Source organism: Dermatophagoides pteronyssinus, unplaced genomic scaffold (assembly GCF_027571235.1).
Source record: "Dermatophagoides pteronyssinus isolate colony J.1.1.1.1 unplaced genomic scaffold, Derpt_VIB-CSIC_2022.12 sq0066, whole genome shotgun sequence".
NCBI lineage: Eukaryota > Metazoa > Arthropoda > Arachnida > Sarcoptiformes > Pyroglyphidae > Dermatophagoides > Dermatophagoides pteronyssinus.
The window spans coordinates 21,834-46,765 of record NW_027461585.1 but is presented as its reverse complement, the minus strand read 5'-3'; the positions used below and the strand labels follow the sequence as shown (position 1 = coordinate 46,765).

Genomic DNA, 24,932 nt, shown 5'->3' with positions numbered 1-24,932 from the left:
AACTATTCACACATCGATGGTGACGACAGCAGCAGCAGCCACCGTTTTTTTTCAACATTCAGCAGAGAGAATATTCATGATGTACACACACACAATGAGAGAATTTATTTTCAACACCGTTTTTTTTCCAACAAGAATCTCCTCTTGTGTTAAATATGAAATGAAAATGAAAAATTTCCAACGTTTTGCGCTGCTGTTGGTGATGATAAAATCAATAATTTTTTTTTTTGTTTCGTTTCGTTTTTTCGGGGTTGTTTGCCATGTGTGTGTAATATTCTTCTTCTAAAGTGTTTACCATGTTCTTTTGATTGATTTGTTTGTTTTCTTCGTTTATAATTTAAATTGTTTTTTGGAACATGAAATTTTTTCGTTTAAGTTTTTTTGTTTCAATTTTGTTTGCTTTTTCCCCTTTCACCACCACCACCACCACCACATGCACTCAGTTCAAGATTCATTCATTCAGCCCTTTTTTTATCATTATAATCATCATTAACATTCCATGCACTCACACACAGAATATCTGTGTGTGTATTTTGTTTACCAAAGACAAAAAAATTTAGCATCATTTTCACTTTCATTTGGTTGATAATGCCTGATTCAAGCTTTCAGATCCACATCAGCTAACACACACAAACGCAAACATAAATTAAAAGGATATAAAAAAATGGGACAAAAAAGAAAAAAGAAGATAAAATGAAATATGGTCGAATGAATTTTCTTTTCTTTCATCCATGGATGATGATGATGATGATAATCTTCATCATTTAAATAACAATTTAAATAATGAAAATGTTGAATGTTTTATTTATTTTGTTTTTATATATATTTAGTAACAAATAAACAAAGAAAAAAAAAGTGTTAGACATCTTCTTTTAAACACATTCTATTGCGTTTTTGAATTCGGAAGAAGAAAATAGTGTGTGTGTATGTCTGTGTGTTGTTCACATTATTATGTAATTATATCAAAAAACCGGAATAATGATAATGATTACCACCGCGGTGATCGATAAGAAAAAAGGATTTTGTTTGTTTGTTTTGTTTCTTTTTACCCTCTCCTGGTGTTATTGCAATCGCCCAATAATATGATAATATGATAAGATGATAACCGAAATTGAAATAGCAGCTGTGAATAGATAGATGGATGGATGGATGGATGGATGAATGGATGGATGCTTTCAATAAATTAAATCAATTTTAATTTCGTAATGATTCCAAAATTGTAAACTCTGTATGTGAAATCAATCAATCGTAAATCATTTGATTATTATTATTATTGAAAATTTCCTGAATAATAATATTGGATATATTCCATTCGACAATTATCCGTAATAGAACAGTATGGAATTTCTTTTTTGGTTTCGGTTTTTTTTCGGTTTCATCATGATAAATTAATTTAGTGATTATTTTTGACATGATGATGATGTGGATGATGATAATGTTAACGATGTTGGTATATGACAATAAAAATGTGTATGACGACGCATATCTTTAATTTTTTTAGTTGTTGTTGTTGTTGATGATGATGATGATTTTTCCTTATCTTTTTGTTGATTTTTCTTTTTTGATGGAGATGTTTGTTGTTGTGGTTGATAATGATAATTAAATGAATCAATTTTCGTATCTAAATTAATTAAATTTGGATCAGTTGGTTCAACTTTTGTATAAACTTTAACACTTTCAAATTTTATATTATCATTATTATTATTATTTTGATTATTATGATTGATCGATGATGTTGATTGATGACGTTTTGCATATCGTCGTATTGATGATTGTTCATTTGATTCTGGTTCCGGTATCCGAGTTAAACTACGTGCTGTTTGATGATGTTGATTATTATCATTATTTGTATTTTTAACATAATTATTATTATCATTAGTTTTACTATTTGAGCTATTAATTGGATTGGATGTTTCTGTTGAAAATTTAAAAAAATTAGAAAAGAAACATTATAATTTTTTTTTGTTGTTTGAATAATAATGTTTATGAAGAAATAATTACAAAAATTTTTACACAAACCTTCTAATAATGTTAAATCGGCTGTCAATAATGGTAATTGTCTGGTAATTTCATCTTTTTGTTCTTCACTTTCAGGTTCAATTACAATTGTAGCACATCTACCTTCACGTGTTGATTTTGGTTGTTGTAAATCATTATTGTTTCGAAAAAATGATTCCATATCTGGTGTTTGTTGGTGTTGTTGTTGTTGTTGTTGATCAAAACTTGATTGTTGACTTTTAATCAATGAAATTTGGCTATCTTGATCAAATTCAACATTAAATAATTTATTCATATTAAATACTGGACTTATTAGATTAACACGTAAACCACCAAAACGATAACGTGTACGTGTACTTAACAAACGAAGACAAAGTACTTCTTCGGCAGTATCTTCTATGTTATTAGTTGTTGATGATCTTCGACGATTATTATTTTGATTATTATGATGATGATGATCATGATAAACAGATGTTGGTGATGGTGAATTACGACGTAATGGTGTTGTTTGTAGTTCATCATCTTCAATATAAAGATCTAATTTCATACTACTACGATTTGGTGTTGCCGATGTACGTCTTGGTTCAATATTTGGACAAGAACTTTTTCTTCGTCGCATTTTTCTTATTACTTTGATGATTATGTTTGTTGTTTGATATGTAGTATTTAATGATCAATGATATTAATTTATCACGTCAAAAAACAGTGAAGTAAAGTGAATAATGATCAGATTTTCCGATAAATGATGTGTGAAAAGAAGATGAAAAGAAAATATATTCCAGGTGAGCATTAAACACAATTTTTTTTTGATAAGGCCCAATCAATTAATAATGAGCAAATTGAATTGATATTGATCGATATTTCTTTCTTCTTATTCTTCGTTTCACAATGATTCTTTTGATTTGATTGGCATTAATAGCAGTCCAGAAATTTCGAATGAAACAAACGTGAGAAAAAAAAATGATTATTGTCCGTACCGATGTGATGCTGAATCTTTTATGAATCACCAACCAGAAAAACCGGAAAAAAGAAGAAGAAGAAAAAGAATTTTCATTGCTGATCGAAAGTTTGAATAGGTTGTTTTTGCGCCTGATTCTCTTTCAAATGATTATTATTATTTTTGTAACTTTGTTCCAAAGAAATTTTTCGAAGCAAACAAACACTACCGAAATTTATATAGTTCAAAAGGTGTGTTGATATGAACGAAGATAAAAAAAAAAAAGAATCCACATAAATGTCGCATGCGTTTCAAACACATCTTTTTGAATACATTTTTTTTGGTCGGTGAATTTTTTTCGCCCTATGAAAAGAAAGAAGAAGAAAAAGCAAAAAAATTCATATATTACATATTACATATTTATAGTTTTTCATTAATTCATTTCAATATTTCTTTCCTTTTTTTTAAAAAAAATATTTGAAGAAAACTATTGAGCACAGACATTATTATCATTATTATTCAAATAAACTTTGGAAAAAATATTAGGAACACGATGGAGAAAGATAGTTGAAGAATCCAAAAATAAAAAATCAAAATCAAATATTGAGAAACAACAACGGAAAAAAGAAAAACTTTAAAAATTGAATCAAGAAACATTCGAACATTCGATTCCATTCGAAAAACGAAAACATCATATTTGAAGGGCGCCAAAAAAATTCCATTACGTCATATCGTCGTTTGCAAACAAAACGTTCGATCGAATGTTTGAAAGTTCTTTTTTTTTTTTTTTTTTTTGGTTCGGTCGCGGTATTTTATCAACGATAATTTCTTTTTTTTGTTGAATTTTTTCACAATTGACATCCGTGTTTCATATCCGATTTCCTATCCTAATTTCTTTATCCTTTTATTCATTTTTTTATTTTTTTGTCGAAAAGATTATGTTTCAAATTCTGTCACTATTTTAACGTTTGTATCTAAAATTTGAATTTTTTTCTTCAATGTTTTATTATTGTTTATTTCTATTACTTTATAACTTGATGCTCCTGTTATCAAAGTCCATTCGACACTAAACTCTGACATTTTTTTTGTTTGGAGAATGCTAGAATGAAAATGGAATGGATTTTGACAAAATAGATAATAATATTAAAAAAAACACAGTAAACGAAAAAAGTTCATGTTATTATCATCATTAGTTTAATTATCTTAAGATCTCTATATCTCTCTCTATCTCTCATTTTGATTGTCATACGATCCAATTCTATGAGTTTTAAATTGAGTTTTTGTATGTTGTTGTTGTTGTTGTTTATTCCATTTTTTTTATATATTTCATGAATTTCAATGATAATCGGATCACATCAACTAAACTTGACTGATTTTATAGTAATATAACATCTATTATATTTAGTCAAAAACGAAAACATTAGATAATCCCTTTTCAGAATATTTTGTTTGTTTATTTGTGCAATCAAAAATCCAAAAGAAAAAAACGAGAAACAAAAATGCTCAATTTGTTTGCCTGACTGAATATTGAAAATTCCAACCATAATAATGTATGTATTTATTAAAGGTTCATTAAATTTCTTGCTACCGCTGGTACCTGGGTAACAGAAAATTCATTCATTGATTTATTTCCAATTTAGATTTATTTTCTGGCCAAAAGAAGAAAAAACTTTCCAGAATACCATCACCATCATCATCAACAACAACAACGAACAAACATTGAACCAAACCAAACCAAAATCAATAATCATCTTTGAATCCGATGAGTTAATTTCTAGTCGTCGTCGTCATCGTCGTCAACATTTTATTGGAATTTATTTTTTCCGTTTCGGTTGTTTATTACCCAAAACTAATTTTTCTTTCTTTTTTTCACTATAGATTTGATCTGTAATGACAGAATAAATTATTGTTTCTCATTAATTTTCCAATGAAAATGTTCAATGAGATTTGAATTATTTATATTATGGTGGTTTGGTTGGTATAATTTTGTTGTCTTCTTTTTTCTTCCTGATGATGGTAATTGATTCTCCTATAAACGCCTTTCAATCAGTCAAATTAAATAGTTTTTTTTTGGCTCAAAAAAAATCTGAAAAAAACAAAAACAAAACAACACACATGACAGTCAACAGAATTCTCCATTTTCATTATTATTAAAACAATGGAAATATCAATGAAACGGAAAATTTTTTTTAAAAAAAGAAGAAAATTTTATTCAATTCTTGAATGATAACTTGAAATGAAAAAAAAAACTTATCATCTTCTCTATTCAAGCAAACAAAATTCCAATGGTCTTCAATAACAAATGAAAATTTTGAATCTAAAATTGAAAAATCTTGCCTAAGGAAAAATTTATGATAATGATAAGTCAGGAAAAAAAATTGAGAAATATGCTATCAAGAAACTAAAGAAAATTTTATTTATTCAATTGTTTTGTTTTTTGTTTTCACTATCAAAAGACTCAACAATGTTGAATTATCCAAAAACAAAAAAAAAGAGAACAAAATTCATCCGATTCATCTCATTATGAATATGATTGGTTTCGTTCCAATTTTTTCGTTTTGCTATTCTCAGCTGATTTTACATTCTTTTACATTCGATTGCACAAACACACACACAGTATTTGTTTGTGGGTTAATTTTTGTACCCAAAGCTATATATTACGTTTCCAGTGAAAAAAAATGATGATGATGATCAACATATAACAACATAGCATAATTTTCATCATCATCATCATATCAATATATATTCAAGATATCATTACTATTGCTTGGTATTGTGTGTGGATAATCAATTTGATGTTGTTTGTTTTTCAATCATCATATAAAAAAGCAAACATTTATCCTTTTAAATTCATTTTTTCCATTTATTCTATTTTGATTTAATTGACAATTTAGAATTTGTCCATTGATATAGATAAATGGCTCAATTACAACGTTATTATTGTCATCGATTTTTAAATTTATTTCGACAAAAATCATTTCATCATCAACAACAACAACAACAACGTTCATCATTATTACAATGTCATAATTTTAATCTAGTCAATAATTATGATATCATCATGAAACAATCGATTAGTACAGCAATAAATAATGGTATTTTATTATCATCGAATGATACACTTAATCATTATCATGATAATATTTCACGATCAGTTGTTATGACAGAACAGCATACAAATGATCAAATGATTATATCACCATTAAATGATATGGCATATGAATCGTTTATTAGCCATCAAGAGATAAGAAATAGACAACAAAATCTTATACTTCTTGCATGTCAACATTTAAAAAAAATTCAACCATCATCAACATTGAAAAAATTATCACCATTAATATTAATTTCAACACCACCACCACAATATCAAGGCAATACAATGATACCAGTGAATGAATGTAAACAAAATTCTGATTTTACCTATCTAACTGGACTTCATTCCGGTACCAGCGATCAACTAACCAGTAATTGTGTTTTGGCAATTTTTCTTGAAAATCCTGATTGTATTGATTCATATCGATCAATAATATTTTCATCAAATCGTACAAAAAGTGAAAAACAATGGCATGGACCAGAACTTTCTGTACAATATGAACAATGGCTAAAACAAATCTGTGATGATTGTCAACCATTGACAGAGTTGATAAATTTTTTAAATAAACAAATAAAATCTTATCGTCGTGATATGTTTATTTCAAGAAAAACATTAGAACATCGTCCTGAATTAGTAACACATCTTAAATTTTATCTAAAATCTATCACAACATCTTCATTCGATAATGATGTGGAAAAATGGTCAACAAGTTTAGGACAAACAATTCAATCGGTTAATATACGTGATATTTCAATGTTAATCGATCAATTACGGGTAATTAAATCTAGTCAAGAAGTAAAAGCTATGAAACGTGTCGGTCGCATTGGTGCAATTGCTCTCAACAACACAATCGAATGGAGTAAACGATTATTTTCTACAATCAACAGTAGTAATGACAAATCTTCATTCACATTTATCGAATCACATATTGATGGAAAATTTAATTTTGAATCCAAATTATTGGGTGCTCGATGTCAATCATTTCCAAGTGTTTGTGCAAGCGGTTCACGTGCAACTATTATTCATTATGGTCGTAATGATCATATTATTACACCAAATGATGATAATTGTTGGATATTGACCGATGTTGGCTGTGAAGATGTTGATGGTTATTGCTGTGATATAAGTCGTACATGGCCAATCGATATAAATCGAAATTCGAATAATGATGATAGATTTCAATTACAATCACAACTATATGAAGCATTGATTGGAATACAACATGAATTGATCAATTCAATTGTCATTGGCCATACCTCATTAAATGATCTCAATGAATTGATGTTAAAAATAATGACACGAATTTTGCCGGAATTCAAATTATTCGATGAATCTGTTTCTAATGAAGATGTACGAAATATTGTCAAACGTCTTTGTCCACATCATGTTTCGCACTATTTAGGTATTTTTCAATGAATCTGATTGACATGTGTGATTGAAATTAATTTCCTTTTCATATAAATTTAGGTCTAGATATTCATGATACACCATCGATATCACGTTCATTACCATTAATACCTGGTATGTGTTTTACTATTGAACCGGGTCTATATTTTCCTACACAAGGATTGCCAATCAAACAAGAATTCCGTGGTATTGGAATTCGTATTGAAGATGATATCATAATTGAACCCGATACAAATTCAATTATCCAGTTGACAAATGATTGTCCTAAATTGCTTCTATAATAATATATTAACGATTATTATCTATGTAATAAATTTTGACAGTATTTTTAAAATTTTTTATAACAATTGAATACAGACTTAAAAAATTGATTTATTGTGCTTCAAATTACAAATATTTTTTGTCACCACAAGATGGTGCCAGTATTTTTAACAATTTTATTTTAAATACTTTTTCATATCGGCATTATCTGGCGGTAAAAAAGTAATAAAATTTTTATTCACTTATATGGTTAATATATAAAATATGATTTAATGAAAATGATGATAATGGGTAAAGTATTGTAAATCAAAACAATTAATTAGGAATAGGCAATTCATTTGCAACGATTTCAAGTATATCACCAATTTTCAGCTTCCAATTTTTGATATCTTTTGACACCTGACACCAATGTTCACCATGTCGAGGTTCAGCTTGAATACATCGTTTTTTCAATTCTATCTGTTGTTCTTGAGTGCCATGTAGTATTTCAAATTTATAAGCATAAGCCCAAGCATCACCTAGATCGGGATCCAATTTTAATGTACGTTGAAACCATTCACGAGCTTTCGTCATTTTACGTTCACACCAGAATAATAATGAACAAGCTAATAGCACATGAACGTCATGTTCACAACGTTTTAATGCATCTACACTTCGGCTTTTACGTTGCTGACGATTTTCCAAGAATATAGCTTCGGCCCATAATATACCACTTTGAGGACATTCTTGCAAAGCTTTCGATAACATTGGCATAGCAATTTCTTTATTGCCGGCTCGAATTTCCACACGGACAGCTTCCAACCATAACAGATCATTTTTCGGATTTTTTAAACGACCTTTTTCTAAGACGGAACGTGCTTTAATCAAAGCGCCTTCAGATTCTTCTAGTCGAGAAAGCAATATCCATAATGCAATGTTTGAATTGTTTGATTTAAGACCACGTTGATAGATTTCACGTGCTTCGTTAATACGATCAGTTTGTTGATGTATTTGTCCAAGCATCATCCATATTTTAGGATAATCATCCCAATGATTGATTGCCGTTTCAAGTAGTTCAATAGCACGAGATAAATTTCCCAATTGCCATTCCAGTTTAGCTGATTTCATATACACACGTGGTGTACTATTTTTTTCACGAGCTTTTTCAAGAATTTTTCTTGCACGATCATATTCAGCATTCTCAGATTCTAATTTGACGGCTGCCAACCATATTTCCTCTTTGTTTTGATTCACATCAAATGCACGGGATAATATTTGACGTGCAGCCTGAACATCACCACCAAGCCATTTACTTTTAGCGGCCATTAACCAAAGTACTTCAGCTTGTGGACAATTGACGACGGCTAATTCTAATAATGATTCAAGACTTTCTTTGGTTCCATGATTTTTTTCGAAAAATGCAGCTTGAAGCCAGATATTTTCATTTTTAGGAAAAACTTTTAATGCATTTGCATAAACAGCTCTTGCACATTCAAAAGCTTCGAAATTGGCTAAATTTTCTGCATCTTTTAGCCATCCATGTTCACGATCTTCTTCATCGATTCCGAAATCGATAACAGATTTTACAATAGCTTGTGCTGTCACTTTTGAACCAGATTTTTCCGTATCAATAGCATCCTGTATCCAATGTTCACGATTGATTTCAACACCATTAGCTTGTAATGAATTCAATGCACGATCGATAATTTTCTGTACCATCGATAGATTACCTTGTGCTTCTTCAAGTTTGGCTGCGGTAAACCATATTTGTTTATCAGTTGGAATGTTTTCACGTGCCTTATTCAATACTTTACGAGCATTTTCATATACTTCTAAACGTGCTAATGCTAACCACAGATCAACACTTGTTGGACAACATTCTACAGCTCTAGTTAGAAGAATTCGTGCATCTTCAGGTTCTTCCAATTCAACAGCTTCTTTCCATAATCGTACCGAATTCGGAATTTGTTCCAAAGCTTTACGAAAAATTTTCTTTTTCGCTTTAGTCTCTTTTTCCAATTCTGCTGCTTTAATCCAGAGCCGAACGGAAGAATTTGCCAATTTTCGTACACCTTGCGCTATGACTGATTTAGCAAGATCAGGAGGTTGAAGACGAGCTGCTTCGATCCATATATCTTCGGAATTTTCACATTGTTCACAGCCTTTCATAATAAGATTTCGTGCTGTTTGTAATTTTCCGGTTATTTCTTCTAATCTTGCTGATGCAATCCATGCAGGAGCATGATTTGGATTGGTTTCACGAACAGATTTTAGTAATAATCTTGCTTTCTTTATGTCACTTATATCAGCACCAATTGATGGAATCATTGATTGAAGATCAGTTAAATAACCTTTTGGATCAACAACAGTTTGACCGGATACGGAATCCGAAGCTTGATTTAGTTTAATATCCATCAAGGTATTACGAGCTTGACCAATTTTTTTCAGATCTAAATGACTTGGTGCTGAACTTAACAAACCGGTCGATGTACCAGAGATGACCGTCTTTAGACCACTTAATGGATCGATCGAAGTAACCGTTTCATTTGACAAACTAACATTATGGGCAAGAATCGAATCAGGAACAGGCGTGAATTTTTCTGCTCTAGGATTACGCATCTTTTTGTTTCGAGCATCACCAACACTGGGTATGGAATTCCATTCATCAGCTGAAATACGAGCCAAATCACGTTTCAGATCGGAAAATTGTTGCTGAATTTTCGGTCGTTCTTGACGATATTGTTCTAATTCACGTTTAAGTTTTTTCTCACGATATTCTTTACGTTTTTCATCCATACGTTTATCAATTGAATCATAGATACGATCTGCTTCTTCATCATCTTTGTCATATGGATCTTTACTAAACAGACTACCGCCATAGCCATTGAATTCATCATAATTAGCATCATTCAAATCTTCATCATCATCTTCAACTTCTTGTTCATTATCTTTGCCTGATTGTGAAGGTTTTTTACTGGCCAATTTCGATTTTGATAATGCATGACGGTCATCACTATGAATAATATTTCAAAGAAAAAAACACCATCAAAAATACAGAATTATTAATAAACATTCAAACTTACGGAACATCGGTAGCATCTCTGGCCGGACCAATATCACTTCGAGTTGTAAAACCAGTAGCACTAAAATCATAAAAAATCAATTTTTAAAACGATTAAAATAAAATAAAATGTTTTAGGAAACTTACCCTCTTCCAGCACCTGCAACATAACCAAGTGGAGCTGGTACACCGATAAAAGCTTTTTTCTTTTTGCTAACCAATGCACCAGGATGTGGAATATTTGCCAAATTCATCGTGGATCAAGAAATTTCACAAGTAAACATTCAATTTGGAACGAAATTCTCGTGAAACATAAAACAAATATTATGCAAGCCGCTTTTTGTCCTGTTCATAAAACACGTGACCAAAAAAAAAAAATTCAAAAAAATAAAAATTTTTATTTTATCAACTTTTACAATTATAATTACACAATCAATCAATCATCCATCGATATTTTTCTTTAAAAGTTCAATTATTTCATCATATTGTCGAAGAATAGAATTACCACTAGTTTCAGTACAAAGTGTACGTCTTTGTTTTAATAATTCTAATGCTTCAATCGAATGTCCACTTGATATTAAACATTTAATTGCACCTTCATAATTATTCTGTTTTAAACGATATTCATGCCAACGATACATTAATTGATTAACAAATGTATTCGATGCTAAATGTATTACTGATAATATGATTGCTTCACGAAATAAATTTTGTGCCAATAAATTATCAATCGAAACATTAAATTCATTTAGACAACATATCCGTATTAATGCACATAATTCTTTACTATAATTTGTCCATTTGATTTTCGAATTAAGTTGAATCTGTTGTTGTGGAATACGACAATCATTTGATGATTCTGTAGATGATGATGATTCTCCAAGAATAGTTCGAATTGAATTTTCATAAAGTTTTCGAGAATAACTTGAAGCAATCATTGCCAATATTGGATCACATTCATTTTGTTTCAATAATTTTTCCACAAATGATCTTGCATTTAAAAATAATGATAAAATATATTGTGCTTCAAGATTTTTATTCTTTTTATGATTTTCTATTTCCATTTGTAATAATCGTTCAATATGTTCAAATTGGCCATATAAAAGAATACGTTCCAATTTATTTGATGGTATTATTACTACAGTTTCAGAATCTGTTTTCAATTTTATCAACCATTTTATATCTTCAAGATGTTCATATTTTGATGAATTATTTTCAATTTGATTGTTTAAAGTAAATAAAGCTTTTATTGGTAATGAAGTTTTATTTGTTATCGGATTTTTTATTATGGAATTTTCCGATGTTAATGAAGATATTGATGAATCAATTGGTATTGCTGCTGTTTCACTTGGTACATTAGCATCGTTTGTTTCATTATCATCACCATTATTATTATTATTATTTTCCAATAATGAACGTAAAGAATTTAACTTTACATTATGTTTAATTGAAAAATTTGATGAAAAATTCGGTTGAATTGTCCAATTCCAGAAAAAGAAATTATCTTCACCACCGGAAAATAGAAAATCTGAATCAAAATGACACCATTTTATACTATAGATTAATGATCTATGTCCAAAAAAACGTTTCAATGGACATTGTTTAGCAACATTCCATATAATACATGTAGTATCATAACTTGCTGATGCTAATAAAATTTTATCATTAATTTCATCGATTCGATTGAATGGACACCAACAAGTGAATGAAACACGATCTTCATGTCCTTGAAGACGACATTTTACCGGTACAGTTTTAACAATAAGTTTTGATTCATCATTGTTATTATCACCAGAATTTGATGATGAATCAAATGATAAATTATCATTATCAATATCATCAAGTCGATAACAATTAATATAATTTTCATGTAAAGCAGTAATAGCTAAATAATTAGTTCGTGAACAATATTCAATTGAAAGACAAGGACGATTAAATGAACGAAATCGATATAAATGTTGAAAAGCTTTACGAACGATTATTGATGGTTCGGAAATTCGACGAAATACATCAACAGTACCATCATCATTACCCATTAATAAATATTTTTGATCATCACTTGTTAATAATGCTGTACGTTTAATTTTCTGATTTTCAGGTACATCAACCAGATATTTATCAAAATTTTCTTGCATTTTAGCATTATTATTCGATAAATAATTGACCATTATTTTACCACTTTGATGTAAGGTTAATACAACCGGTGATGATTTTTCATTTGTATCTTCATCTTGTTCTAATAACAATGTATCAAGCCAGATAATGGAATAAATTTTACTTGTATCACGTGCATTCATTTTATTTGATTTGAAAACAATATCTTTACCATTTAAATCATAATGAATAATTTCACCATCCAATGTACCAATAATTAAACGTCCAAGACGTTCAAAATATTTACGATTCCAAATAACATTGAAAAATCTTGTTTTTGATGATAATGGTAAACGTTGTACATGAATATCATAATGATGATTATCATCATCATCATTATCAATATTATTATCATCATCACCACCATCATTATTAGTTAATATTGATGATTCACGAATAAAATCCAAAACAAATACATTACTACCGAATGCAATGGCAATACGTTTATCCGATTGACAACAATCAATAGCTAAAGCACCATTAGAAAATGAATGAAAAACAGTTTCCGATGTTCTGGTTGATAGATTCCATAGAATAAGTTTATAATCCAATGAATTTGTAATGGCAATTTTATGTTCTAAATCCATTGCAATTGAAAATATAATAAACGTATGATTGATTGATTGATTTTTATTGTTCATCATCATTTTTGATTGAAATGTTCGTTGTGTTTTACCAATACGTAATTTACTATTCAATCCTTTTTCCGGTAATGTAAATGTTAATAAATCACCCGAACTATTTGTTAAAATAATTTCATATGAAACATTTGAATTTTTTATACAAGATTTTGGTAAAAATCCAGCTGTAAACCAATTTGTAGTATTGGTTTGACCGCCGCTTCCTTTTTGATTAGAACCATAATAATTATTTGATAGAATACGATGTTCGGCAATTTCATTTTGATTTGAACAACTCCAAACTTTTAATACTGAATCTCTTGATACAGAACATAACAAACCTTGACGATAAGATTGATGTGATAATAATGAATATGATGAAAATGATAATGAACAAATATCATCATTATGACCATTTTCAGCAAATATTGTTAACGATGTTGTTTGTTGGCTGGTTATTGGATCAAAACCGATTATAACAATTTTACCACCCATATAACCGATAGCTAATTTATGTTCATTTTTATCCGATGACATACAACATTCAGATGGTAATGATGCTAAACATGCGATTTGAAGTTGTCCCGAATTGAAACGAGAATTTTGACAATCTTGTTCATTATCATGTAGAATTTTTACTTCATTTTTTTTCACTTTCCAAACAACAATATGTGTATCAAGTGAATAATAAACAACTGGTCCTTCGTTTCGATAATGTAACCAGGCAGCGGAAAGAATTTTTTTCTGTATCACAGTTTTACAACATTGTCGACTAATCGAAGGGAATGGTAAATTTTGTAATAATGTTATACGACGAAAACAATCGTACAAGGCACCGATACCATCACTATTGCCAAGAAAAATCATTGCACAACTTGTTGCATACATTTTTTGATTCATATTTTTTGTTGATCCATGTTTGATTGTTGAAAATGTTTTATCAAATACAACCGTTGTTATATAACTACTATTCGAACGAAATACATCGGAGTGTTGAGATTTTGCTTTCGTTCCGAATACATTGACAATATCTTTGTAATGAATTTTCCATTTTTTCATTTCGTTATTTGTTGTTGAATTTTTTTTCGTTTTCGATTTTTGTACAATAATATCAGCTAAAAATAGAAATGATTTTGCGCCATAAGCAATAAACATTTCTGGATTCGATGACGATGACGTTGATGATGGCGAAGACCAAACGTCTAGACATGATGGAAGAAACCAATTCCAAAATGTTCCAAATGAAAATTCTACTTTTGAATTACTTTCTTCTATTTCTTCTTGTTCATCAACAATATCACCATCTTCTTCTTGTTGTTCTTTTATGATTTCATTTTGAATCGGTATCAAATCATTCTTTTCAATTTCAGCCATAATTTTTTATCTATTCTTTGTTTTTTGGCTAAAAAAATTATCAAAATTTAAAACTTGTAAATAACACACGCACTGAAAAATCAAGAATCGAATTGTATTATTTTCTCACGTGTTCGATAGTCAAGTATAATCGATTGTTCAGTATCGATTGTTCGAAACAAAAAAATTCTGAAACAGTGGATTCAATTTTTGAATCTTTATTTCGTTATTTGATTTTTTCAAAATAAAAAATTTTAATTTTAAACTTTAAACTTGAGACATTTTATTCGAAAAAAAGAAACAATTCTTTGGTATCTGGACAATGGAAAATTGGACAACATCAATAGTTTTAAACAATTTTTATATTATCGAACAACTATTTTGATCCGTATTGGTTGTTGTTAATGCCGAATCGGAACGATTTTTTTGTCGTTCTTTTTTATGACCATTATTAACATCATCATTATCATTATTATCGATATCATCATTTTGATTTACAGAATTTCCATTATTAAATTTATCATTATTATCATTATTTTGATTATTATTATTATTATCATTCAACGATAATGTTATATTCGATTTTGGACGTCGTCCATACAAACCAATATCATAATAAATATTAATACCATTTAACATTTTACGATTCATACTGGCATGATTTGATGATATTGTTATTGCATGAAAACTTTTATCACAATCACTCATTATAATATTACGACGATTACGTGAATCACCACTATTACTAATATTACTAATGAAAATAGCCACCGAATCAGCACAAATAAAACGCCAACGTTCAATTTCACCACCAGTATAATATTGATAATTGGCTGAATTATGATATTCATTTTTTCTTGCTTTCAACAGGTAATCATTCATTTGTTGTTGTAATTCTTTTAATGAATTATTAATCGATACAATATTTTTACATTGAAGATAAATTGGTGCTGATGGTTTCCAATTTATTATCGATGAAATATTATCATTATTATTATCATTATTTTCATTTGGTAGATATGGTTTTAGATAACAAAGTCTTATTATTCGTACAAAATCACCAGTATTACGTGCAAATGTCATTTCACCTGAATCAATCGATGTCACTAAATGATGATAACAACAAAAAAGAAAAACATTAACATTTCAAAAGTGAAAAAAAAATTCATTCAAACATACTTGATTTAAGTTTAATATCGATTGAACTAAAATTCAAATATTTATATTGTGAATTTTTTGTCATCCACATTGTTGCTTTATCAATAATATCGGTTTGTGTTTCAAACCGTGGATATTTAATAAAACCACCACCCGATATACAACGCGGTACAAAATCAATAATACCAATCTGTTCTTTTGGATATTGTGTTGATAATTCATTATCATATTCACAAATTGGTTTTGATACATAAAAAACACGTATTAAATTTATAATATGTCCATTTGGTATTTTATTACCAACTTCAATCGGTTCATTTGAAACATTTATATTTTGATTATTTTCTTTATTATAATAACAAGGAAATGTTATAACATTTAATATACGGCCATGTATTTTTTTATTAATTATATCATTATTAATTCTTTTAGTTATTTCTTGGATTTTTTCCAAACATTCTTTTGGTTCATGATTAGAACTATGATGATGATGTTGGCTACTTGCACTACCAGTAATACTGATATTAGCCCCACCACCACCACCACCTTCAATACTTAATGTTCGTCGTAATTTTCTACGAAATTCAGATGTTCTTTTAATTTTTTTCTGATTTTCATTTTGATTATTTTGTAAATCATCGATTATTATTTTTTTTGGCCAATAATCTTTTATTGTAATTGTTGGTGGTGGTAATATTAACATTAATGGAAAATATGGCTGTTTTGACATCCAAATACGTAATAATATAACAATATATCTACCATTAAAAATTTGTTCAAAATTTTGTGTCATTGTATTTCCTTCACAATAAAGATTCATAAACAGTTCATCATTTAATGGCCATTTGGAAAATTGCATAACACGTTTACGGGCAATTTCACCATTTTCAGAAAAACTTATTGATATTTTTGCATATAATGTTTCACAATTTAATATTGTCCATATTGGTTGACCAGGTATAAGACGATCACGATGACGATATTGTGGTAATTGCCGTAACCAATCATTCATTTTATCAACAATTTCTCTATTTTATATAAACATTTTAAAAGAAAAATTAAACAACAACAAAAAATGAAAATTGCAAAATTTTAACGTTTTTGAATAACGGCTAAGAAAAACTTACTTATAAGTAGCTGTTTTTAAACAAGAACCATTTGGATCATATTTATATGTACTACAAAAATCAACAAATGTTAGCCAATAATTTCTATTACCATGATGATTATATTTTAATTCAAATTCTTCATCAAATACAATAACTTGATCAAAATTTGCTTGTCGTTTAAGTAAACGATCAAGTTTTAATTTTTTCATTACTGAATAGCTAATTTTGGACATTTTGTTTTTTGTGAAACAAAACAAAACAAATCACAGAATTTTTTTTTTTTTTTGTTTGCGAAATAATCAAATTAAATGAGTGAATGTCCGTTTCTCTCTCTCTTTCTATTCGGACAAATCTGGTTGTTAGCCGGAATATTTTAACCGGAATATTCTTCTTTTTTTTCAACAAAAAAAGATATGATATGAACGAACAAACGAACGAACGAATCGGCTATATGTAGCAAATGTGTGGCAACCAAAATTTATGATAATATAATAAAAATTAGCGAAAAAAACAACAACAAAAACAACAACGAAGATAATATTCATAAATTTCAAATTAAGATCTTGGTTTGGTTTACTTCTTTTGTTCTTTTTTTTTGTTCGGGTTTGTTTGTTTTTCATTTCCCGAAAAAATTTTTTTTTCCAATATTCATTTGTCGTTGTCGTCGTGATCATATATCGTCATAGTCATTGGTGGTGGTGGTGGTGATTATTTGTTCAACCGAAAATGGTTATAGTTTTTCCATTCATATTTGGTAGCAGTAATTTTTCTTTTCTTTTTTTTTCGACAATTTTAACATTTATGAAAAAAAATTGACTTTTTTTCCATTTTTTTTTTTTGGTTTAGTTGTTTCTGGATCAACCTACCCTACCTACCTATGTATATATAGAATAGAATGGATATCAATCATCAGAATTGTATTCTTTTTTTGTTTGTTTGTTGTTGTTTAGCGGAAAAATGAATTCACAAACACTGAGTTAACATGACCAAAAAATGATGAAAAACTTTATTTTTTTGGAGAAAAAAAAGTAAAGAAAATGTAAGGAAAATGTTTCTCTTCTCATTCCCCTTCCTCCCCACCTCGCCAAATTTATTTCAGGTAAAGGTGAATGAAGAATAATGAAGATAATGAAATGAATCGAATCAAGAATAATGATTATATTTTTTTTGTTTTTGTTAATATGAAAAATGTAAGTTTTTATCGAGTAAAGAAGAGAGAAGAAAGAAAGAAAGAAACGTACGTTACTTACATACAAAACAACAACAACATTGGATATATTTCCAAAAAAATTAATGGTATCCAATGGATACGAAAAAATGAAAAAAAAAGATCATCAACGTTGACGACGGCGACAATCATTTCGTTCTTCATTTCCATTCCTTTTCCTTTAACTCAAACATTCAACCTTTGCAGAAAAAACAAAAAATGATAATTTTTCCTTGTGGTGGTTGATTATTGTTTTATATTTTTCAATACATTGGGTAAATTGTTTGTGCGTGTTTAAAATCGATTTAAGGTAATAATAATAATAATAACTGAATAACTATAATGAATGAAGGATAAATTTCTTTTTTTTTTTTCTTTTTTTCTTTGGTTGGTTCAGTAGAAAAAAAGGAATGAATTCTATAAATATATGGACGAAAATGTCTCCAACTAATTATACTTTTGATATCGGATGAGAAATGAAATGAATATTATTCAATGATATAGAGGAAAAGAAAAGAAATCTTTACCAAAAGAAAAAATTTGCAAGAAAGAAAGAAAATTTCTGAATAAAAAAGGGAAAGGAAAATGATTTCAACCAAAAAAAAAAAAAAAAATCGAATAGATCAAACAGAAAAACGAATGTCAACTTTGGATGAGCAAAATGACTTTCAAAAATTTCAAAAAAAAAATTTCGTTTTGTTTCTCTCACTGATCAATCAATCAATCAATCAATCAATCGAAGATATAGAAATTTGATTGTAGACAAAAATACCTTGTTATCCCTTTCTTTTTTTTTATTTGCAATTTAAAAGCAATTAATTAATCAGTTAGGTTTTGGTTAACACCTGATATCTCTACGCACACCTGACACACACACACACACACACACACACATCACATGTTACACAATGAATAAACATTCCAATAACCGAAAACAGGTAAAATAAACAGTAAACAAAACAAAATATCAAAGAGGTGAAATCAATCAACCGATTTTCTTTTTTGGCTAAATCATCATTTGATTCAAATCAAATGATCAGATGATGATGACGATGATGATCAAGTTTTCGTGCGAACGAAGAAACAAATAATAATCAGTTCATAATAATCGGTTCATTCTGCAAAATCATATTCCCACCACCATCATTTTAATCGATCTTTTTGCAAAAGTTTAAAAATATTTTTAGAAAGTTTTGAAAAACGTTTACAAATCCAATTGCAAAATAATCGTCAATCGATTGCCTTACCTGTGTGAATATTTTCTGTTGTTGTTGCTGAAAATCTTGAAACGATTTACAAAAAAAATCGTTGAAATTAAATTCATTGATGGTCAACTTTTTTGTTTCTTTGAAGAAAAAAAACGACAGAAAAAGATTTCCAACAAAAATGTTCACATTGAAATCTCATGGTAAGTTTTGTAAACAAAGCGGAACAGACCAAAAACGAAAAACAGTTTGAATTTCATTCGAATGGCGCATGACCGTTTCGCATTTTTATCAATTTTTCTCGTAAAAAAAATCTTAAATTTTCATTTTTTTCCACGATTTTTTTTTGCCAAAACAGAATTCATTTTACAAAAGTTTTAAATTATAAAAAATTATTAAAAATAATGATGATAATTAAATGTTTTAAATGTTGTGTTATTTCTTCTTATTATCGTTATTTTTCTCATTATTTTTTTGTTTGTTCTACTGAATCGATGGATCGATTGATTGATTTTAATTATAATGCATTTTGTTTTTGTTTGAAACAAAAAAAACAAAATCATGCAGACCGAACACAGAGATAATCACAAGTTTCACAGTGGATTATCATCGAAAAAATTTTTCCAACAAAAATATATAATTGATACATTGAGTGTTGATACGTTTGTGTGTAAATAGCACAGTTGAGTAATTCTTATACGGAAATCAATTTTGCTTGCTCAAGTTTGTTTGTTTGTTTGTTAAACATTTCATTACAATGTTAAAATAGGGGTTAGATTTTACATTTTTTTTTCCTTCAAAATGTATGTTACCTGTTCAAACAAAACAAACCATATTGATAATGATGATAATAATTATCAATTTACGTACAAGGATTTCATTGATAATGATGATGATATCTAACCGATCATTGACGTCAACGATATATAATTTAATTATCGTGATCGATGGAAAAACAAAACAAAAAAAATCATTTAACTCTTTCTCTATTTTGGAGGGAGGGAATTATCAAAGAATTTGATTGGAATTTATTTCCGATTGCAATCCAAATCAAATCATTCATCGATTACTAATCAATCTGTCCATCGATCGATCGATCGATCATTTTCACACCTTTTCACACTTTATCAATCAATCGATTCGTGATTTATCGTTGAAACAAAAACGAAAAAAGCAGAAAAATGTTTGTTATCCACAATTATAGAGAGAAAGAGAGAGAGATAAAGGGATTATCATCATTACTCTGGTTAATTGTGTGCAGCAATCGGTGGTGTTAAATCTGTTAAATAATGATAATAAACATAGACAAAATACCAAAACAGAAAATAACTAAAACGATATTTTAAAACAATCAAGGCAATTGTGGCAATAAGATTTTGATTTTTTTTTTGTTTTGACAAACTACGAGAGAAACAAGATTTCCGAAATAAAATCTCTATAGCTAGACATCATCATCATCGTCGTTGTCGTATATCATCATCATCGTATTACAACAACAAAGCGAAAAAAAGTGAAGAAAAAAAGTATCAAAACAACAGCAGCCGAAAACACGTACTTTGAATGTAATTTTTTTTGAAAAAAAAGTAGAAATCACAGAAAAGTTACAAAGAGACAGACAAACAAACAAACAAATCCTATGGATCCCCCATTCATTCATTCATTTACTAAACACCAAATGAAAATGAATTTCAATGATTTCTACAGTGAACGAATAACATTTCTGCATTCATTCCATTTCATCAACAACAACAGTTTTACAGATTAATCTGATTAATTGATTTTTCACAATCAATCGATTGATGATAATGATGATGATCAACCATTTTTCGCACATCATTTGCATATTGGTTTTTTTTTCGTTCGTTTCATTTGTTTCGTTTTGTTTTGTGTTTGATTATGAAACCTGATATTTCAAATCCGATTGATTGATTGATTGGATATTTTTTGTCAACTTTTCATTCAATCATTTTCGCAACTACTTTTTTGTTTTCTACATAGTTTTTCTTTGAAAATTTTTTTCAATCAAAAAACAAAAATGAAAATAATCTAATCGCGCACACACCATTACATAATCAATTCAATTCATTGACCCAATTTTTGATTTTCATCATCCATCCATCCATCGATCATCCATCAATCAATCAATCAATCGTCGACAACCCGTTATCGAATAGAAGAAAGATTTTTATCCAGTATCTTCTTCTTTATTTAAAAATCTGGTCTGAAAACGTATTTGACATTTGATCTGTTTGATGATTATGATTTTCCTTTGTTTGCACCCAATAAAAATCGACAAATATTTGATTGATGATAATGTTTACCACTACCATGCAATAATTTGCCATCAAAAAACCGAATTCAATCTAATTTTACACTGAGTATCCGATTATCATCAACCAAATTTGACAATTTTTTTCTGAAGAACAGCAACCACAACAACAAACCAAAAAAAGAAACTTTTTTTTGGTAAAAATGCATAATATTTTAATTAAATTTATAAAAAGAATAAAAAATTTTGGTAAGTTTATTTTGAGAAAATATGGATTTTTTCTTCTTTTTTTCGTGTGTGTATGTATGTTTGACATTCAAACAGGTGGTGGGAATACTATTTTTGATTTGGAAGACAAACGAAACAAAACAAAATCCTTGAACTTGATTTTTAATTATCAGAGAAAAATTTACATAAAAAACAAACAAACAAACATAATGATGATGATGCTTAATCTGCTGACTTTATCATCATCATCATCATTATCCAATTATAACTTTGATTGCTTAATATTGAAAAATGAATTGAATGAATTGAATTTTTAATGAGGATGTCTATCAATAGCATTATTCATTTCATTCATTTTTTTCTCACATAATTAAATAAGATTAATCCATTTCCATAAATGGCCTTGTAAATTGATTTAGATTAATTATTATAATGATGGTGAGAAGAATAAAAATCAATCAATCAATCAATCGATTGATTCAATTTGAATCAATTTTTTGGATATGATTTGCAGAGGAAATCTCTATTCTGTATACGCATCATTTGAGTGTTTTATCAATCTAATTTGATCTATTTTCTTCTTTTTCGTCATAATTTTTTGTAGGCGATTTTGATCTAAAAAAACAAATGAAACGTGAAAAAATGGAAAAATTTTCACAATATGATCATTATCATTATCATCATTCAACAGTTCCAATTGATTTATCATCATCACCAATCAAATTACCACAATCATCACCACCACCACCCCCGCCAACAACAAAATCATCATCATCATCAATGTTTGTTATTAAAAATTATTTTCTATCAGCAATTTGGTGTTGGTTAAAACAATTTCGTGCAATCGGTATATTTTTTGCATTATGTTCAGTACTATTTTGGTCATTCAATGGTTTATCATATAAATTAAATCCACATTTACATGCATTAGAGATATTGATGATTAGGTAAGTGCATCTTAATTGCAAACAAACAAAAAATTTCTCTCATTTAAAAGAAAAACACAAAAATGGCAACCATGATCTTGACCTTTTTTTTCGCAATTAAAAATAAACAAATCAATAGTGTTTTGGCCATAATCATATGGCTAAATTAAGCATTTTATTTTTTTTTTTACATTTTTCATTGATATTATCCACATCATATCTAGGTCATATTTGAAAGTATTTTAGTGATGTTTGCTTTTCTTTCTTTGTTTTTGTCATAGGTTAATTTTGTTAATTATAATCCATTTATAATAATAATTTTTTGTTTTTTTTAAAAAAAATATAGTTCATTATTTGTATCTATAACATATCTGGTATTTATGTTTACATTTTATGGTGTACGTTATCGATCAAAACAAATGATCAATAATAATAATGGTAATGGTAATGGTAAAATCAATTGGAAAAATAAACAAATCGAACCATTCGATTGGTCATTATTGTTTGGTGTACCTGGTGAACGAATCAGTTTGATTATGAGGTAAGGGACCAATAACCAATAATCGATAATGGATTTGTGTTTGATATAAAATACACATATATAATAGATGTCTTTGTGGTACAATTTCATTGGCTTGTTTTTATTCATCATATCGTTATATACCGCTTGGTGATGCGACAACAATTCGTTTTACTTCACCAGTTTTCATTGCCATATTTGCACATTTTATCGTTAATGAACCATTCGGTTTATTACAGATTGTCAATGCATTAACAACATTAATCGGTGTCATTTTGATTGGTCGTCCTAGCTTTATATTTGGAGTAAAAACATTATCATCATCATCATCATTAAATGAACGAACCGAATTAACATTCGAATCAAACGATACAATACCTATTTGGCCAATAGAAAAAAGAGCTGCTACTTATTATGATTTACAAGATTCAAATCGATCCGAAAATTTTGATCATTTAAATGTGATTAATAGTTTATTCACTACAGAATCAAATAATAATGTAGCAAAAACAATGTCAACAACACAATCATTATCAAATCAATTATTGATCGAAGATTGGTCATCAACATTATTTGGTGTATTTTTATCATTAATTGCTGCCATATCGATCTCAATATCAATGATTTTTATGAGAAAAATACGTAAAACACCACCACCATTAGTTATATTTTGGTTTTCATTATCGAATGTGATATTAGGTGCTGTTGGTCTTTGGATAATCGATGAATATCGTTTACCAATTGGTTTTGAATGTTGGCTATTAATAATAATGACAAGTAAGTTATTTGCTAATCAAAAATATAACAACTTACCTTATCTGTCTATTTCAAAAAAACAGCATTTTGTACTGGTTTAGATCAATTTTTTATTACATTAGCGTTGAAAATGGAAAATGCAGGTGCCGTTGCCGTTATACAAGCATTATGTGTTGTATTAAGTTTTATATTTTCAATATTAATTCTTCATGAACCATTATATTGGACATCAGCATTAGGTGGTTCATTCATATTTTTTTCGGTTTTAGTTCTTGGTTGTTCTAAATTACTGCAAGAAATGAATTATACCGGTATTAAATCAACAATATTTGCTATCAATATATTACATTCAAATTCGAAAAAATTTTATCTTGATGATAAATATCGATCATTATCAACCCGGACAACATTATCATCATCATTATCATCACAACGATCATCAACATTATCATCATCAAATAGTTTTGATGATAATAGTAATCTAACAACAAATCCATATCATTGCTCATCAATATCATCATTTCGTCGTCATTCACAACAATCATTACATTATAATCACCATCATCATCAATCATATAATGAACCATATTTATTAAGAGTTGCACCAATTCTTACGGAAAAACCATGTGGTATCTGTAATGATGATAATATTTAATCTGATCAATCGATCGATCGATTGATTCATTCCAT

The 24,932-nt window shown here is 28.5% G+C and overlaps 6 protein-coding genes across 8 annotated transcripts; 2 read left to right on the top strand and 4 right to left on the bottom strand.

The window, feature by feature from the left end:
* Window positions 1–784: 784 nt before the first annotated feature.
* On the bottom strand, window positions 785–3,298 carry LOC113789285 (uncharacterized). Its single transcript, XM_027338803.2, has 2 exons — window positions 2,020–3,298; window positions 785–1,915 (listed from the first exon to the last, which is right to left on the bottom strand). The coding sequence occupies exons 1-2, from the start codon at window positions 2,615–2,617 to the stop codon at window positions 1,401–1,403; spliced, it is 1,113 nt and encodes a 370-aa protein (XP_027194604.2). The 5' UTR covers window positions 2,618–3,298; the 3' UTR covers window positions 785–1,400.
* Window positions 3,299–5,671: 2,373 nt separating this feature from the next.
* Window positions 5,672–7,788, top strand: LOC113789292 (xaa-Pro aminopeptidase 3-like). The gene is made up of 2 exons (XM_027338809.2): window positions 5,672–7,431; window positions 7,497–7,788. The coding sequence occupies exons 1-2, from the start codon at window positions 5,853–5,855 to the stop codon at window positions 7,715–7,717; spliced, it is 1,800 nt and encodes a 599-aa protein (XP_027194610.2). The 5' UTR covers window positions 5,672–5,852; the 3' UTR covers window positions 7,718–7,788.
* A 113-nt stretch (window positions 7,789–7,901) lies between these two features.
* On the bottom strand, window positions 7,902–11,027 carry Prp6 (pre-mRNA processing factor 6). The gene is made up of 3 exons (XM_027338808.2): window positions 10,885–11,027; window positions 10,760–10,819; window positions 7,902–10,689 (listed from the first exon to the last, which is right to left on the bottom strand). The coding sequence occupies exons 1-3, from the start codon at window positions 10,989–10,991 to the stop codon at window positions 8,013–8,015; spliced, it is 2,844 nt and encodes a 947-aa protein (XP_027194609.1). The 5' UTR covers window positions 10,992–11,027; the 3' UTR covers window positions 7,902–8,012.
* Window positions 10,968–15,011, bottom strand: LOC113789289 (uncharacterized). The gene is made up of 2 exons (XM_027338807.2): window positions 11,166–15,011; window positions 10,968–11,082 (listed from the first exon to the last, which is right to left on the bottom strand). The coding sequence occupies exon 1, from the start codon at window positions 14,883–14,885 to the stop codon at window positions 11,178–11,180; it is 3,708 nt and encodes a 1,235-aa protein (XP_027194608.2). The 5' UTR covers window positions 14,886–15,011; the 3' UTR covers window positions 10,968–11,082; window positions 11,166–11,177.
* Window positions 15,012–15,224: 213 nt separating this feature from the next.
* Window positions 15,225–17,987, bottom strand: LOC113789284 (uncharacterized). The gene is made up of 4 exons (XM_075824299.1): window positions 17,709–17,987; window positions 17,150–17,578; window positions 16,044–17,050; window positions 15,225–15,970 (listed from the first exon to the last, which is right to left on the bottom strand). The coding sequence occupies exons 2-4, from the start codon at window positions 17,362–17,364 to the stop codon at window positions 15,225–15,227; spliced, it is 1,968 nt and encodes a 655-aa protein (XP_075680414.1). The 5' UTR covers window positions 17,365–17,578; window positions 17,709–17,987.
* A 1,039-nt stretch (window positions 17,988–19,026) lies between these two features.
* LOC113789288 (uncharacterized) lies at window positions 19,027–24,897 on the top strand. 3 transcript variants are annotated; one of them, XM_075824300.1, is made up of 5 exons: window positions 19,027–19,746; window positions 22,645–22,987; window positions 23,313–23,507; window positions 23,575–24,263; window positions 24,326–24,897. In XM_075824300.1, the coding sequence occupies exons 1-5, from the start codon at window positions 19,665–19,667 to the stop codon at window positions 24,895–24,897; spliced, it is 1,881 nt and encodes a 626-aa protein (XP_075680415.1). In that variant the 5' UTR covers window positions 19,027–19,664. The 3 variants fall into 3 exon arrangements, with proteins under 3 accessions (XP_075680415.1, XP_075680416.1, XP_075680417.1); XM_075824301.1 differs by lacking the exon at window positions 19,027–19,746 and adding an exon at window positions 20,507–22,061; XM_075824302.1 differs by lacking the exon at window positions 19,027–19,746 and adding an exon at window positions 22,459–22,478.
* The last annotated feature ends 35 nt before the right edge of the window (window positions 24,898–24,932 follow it).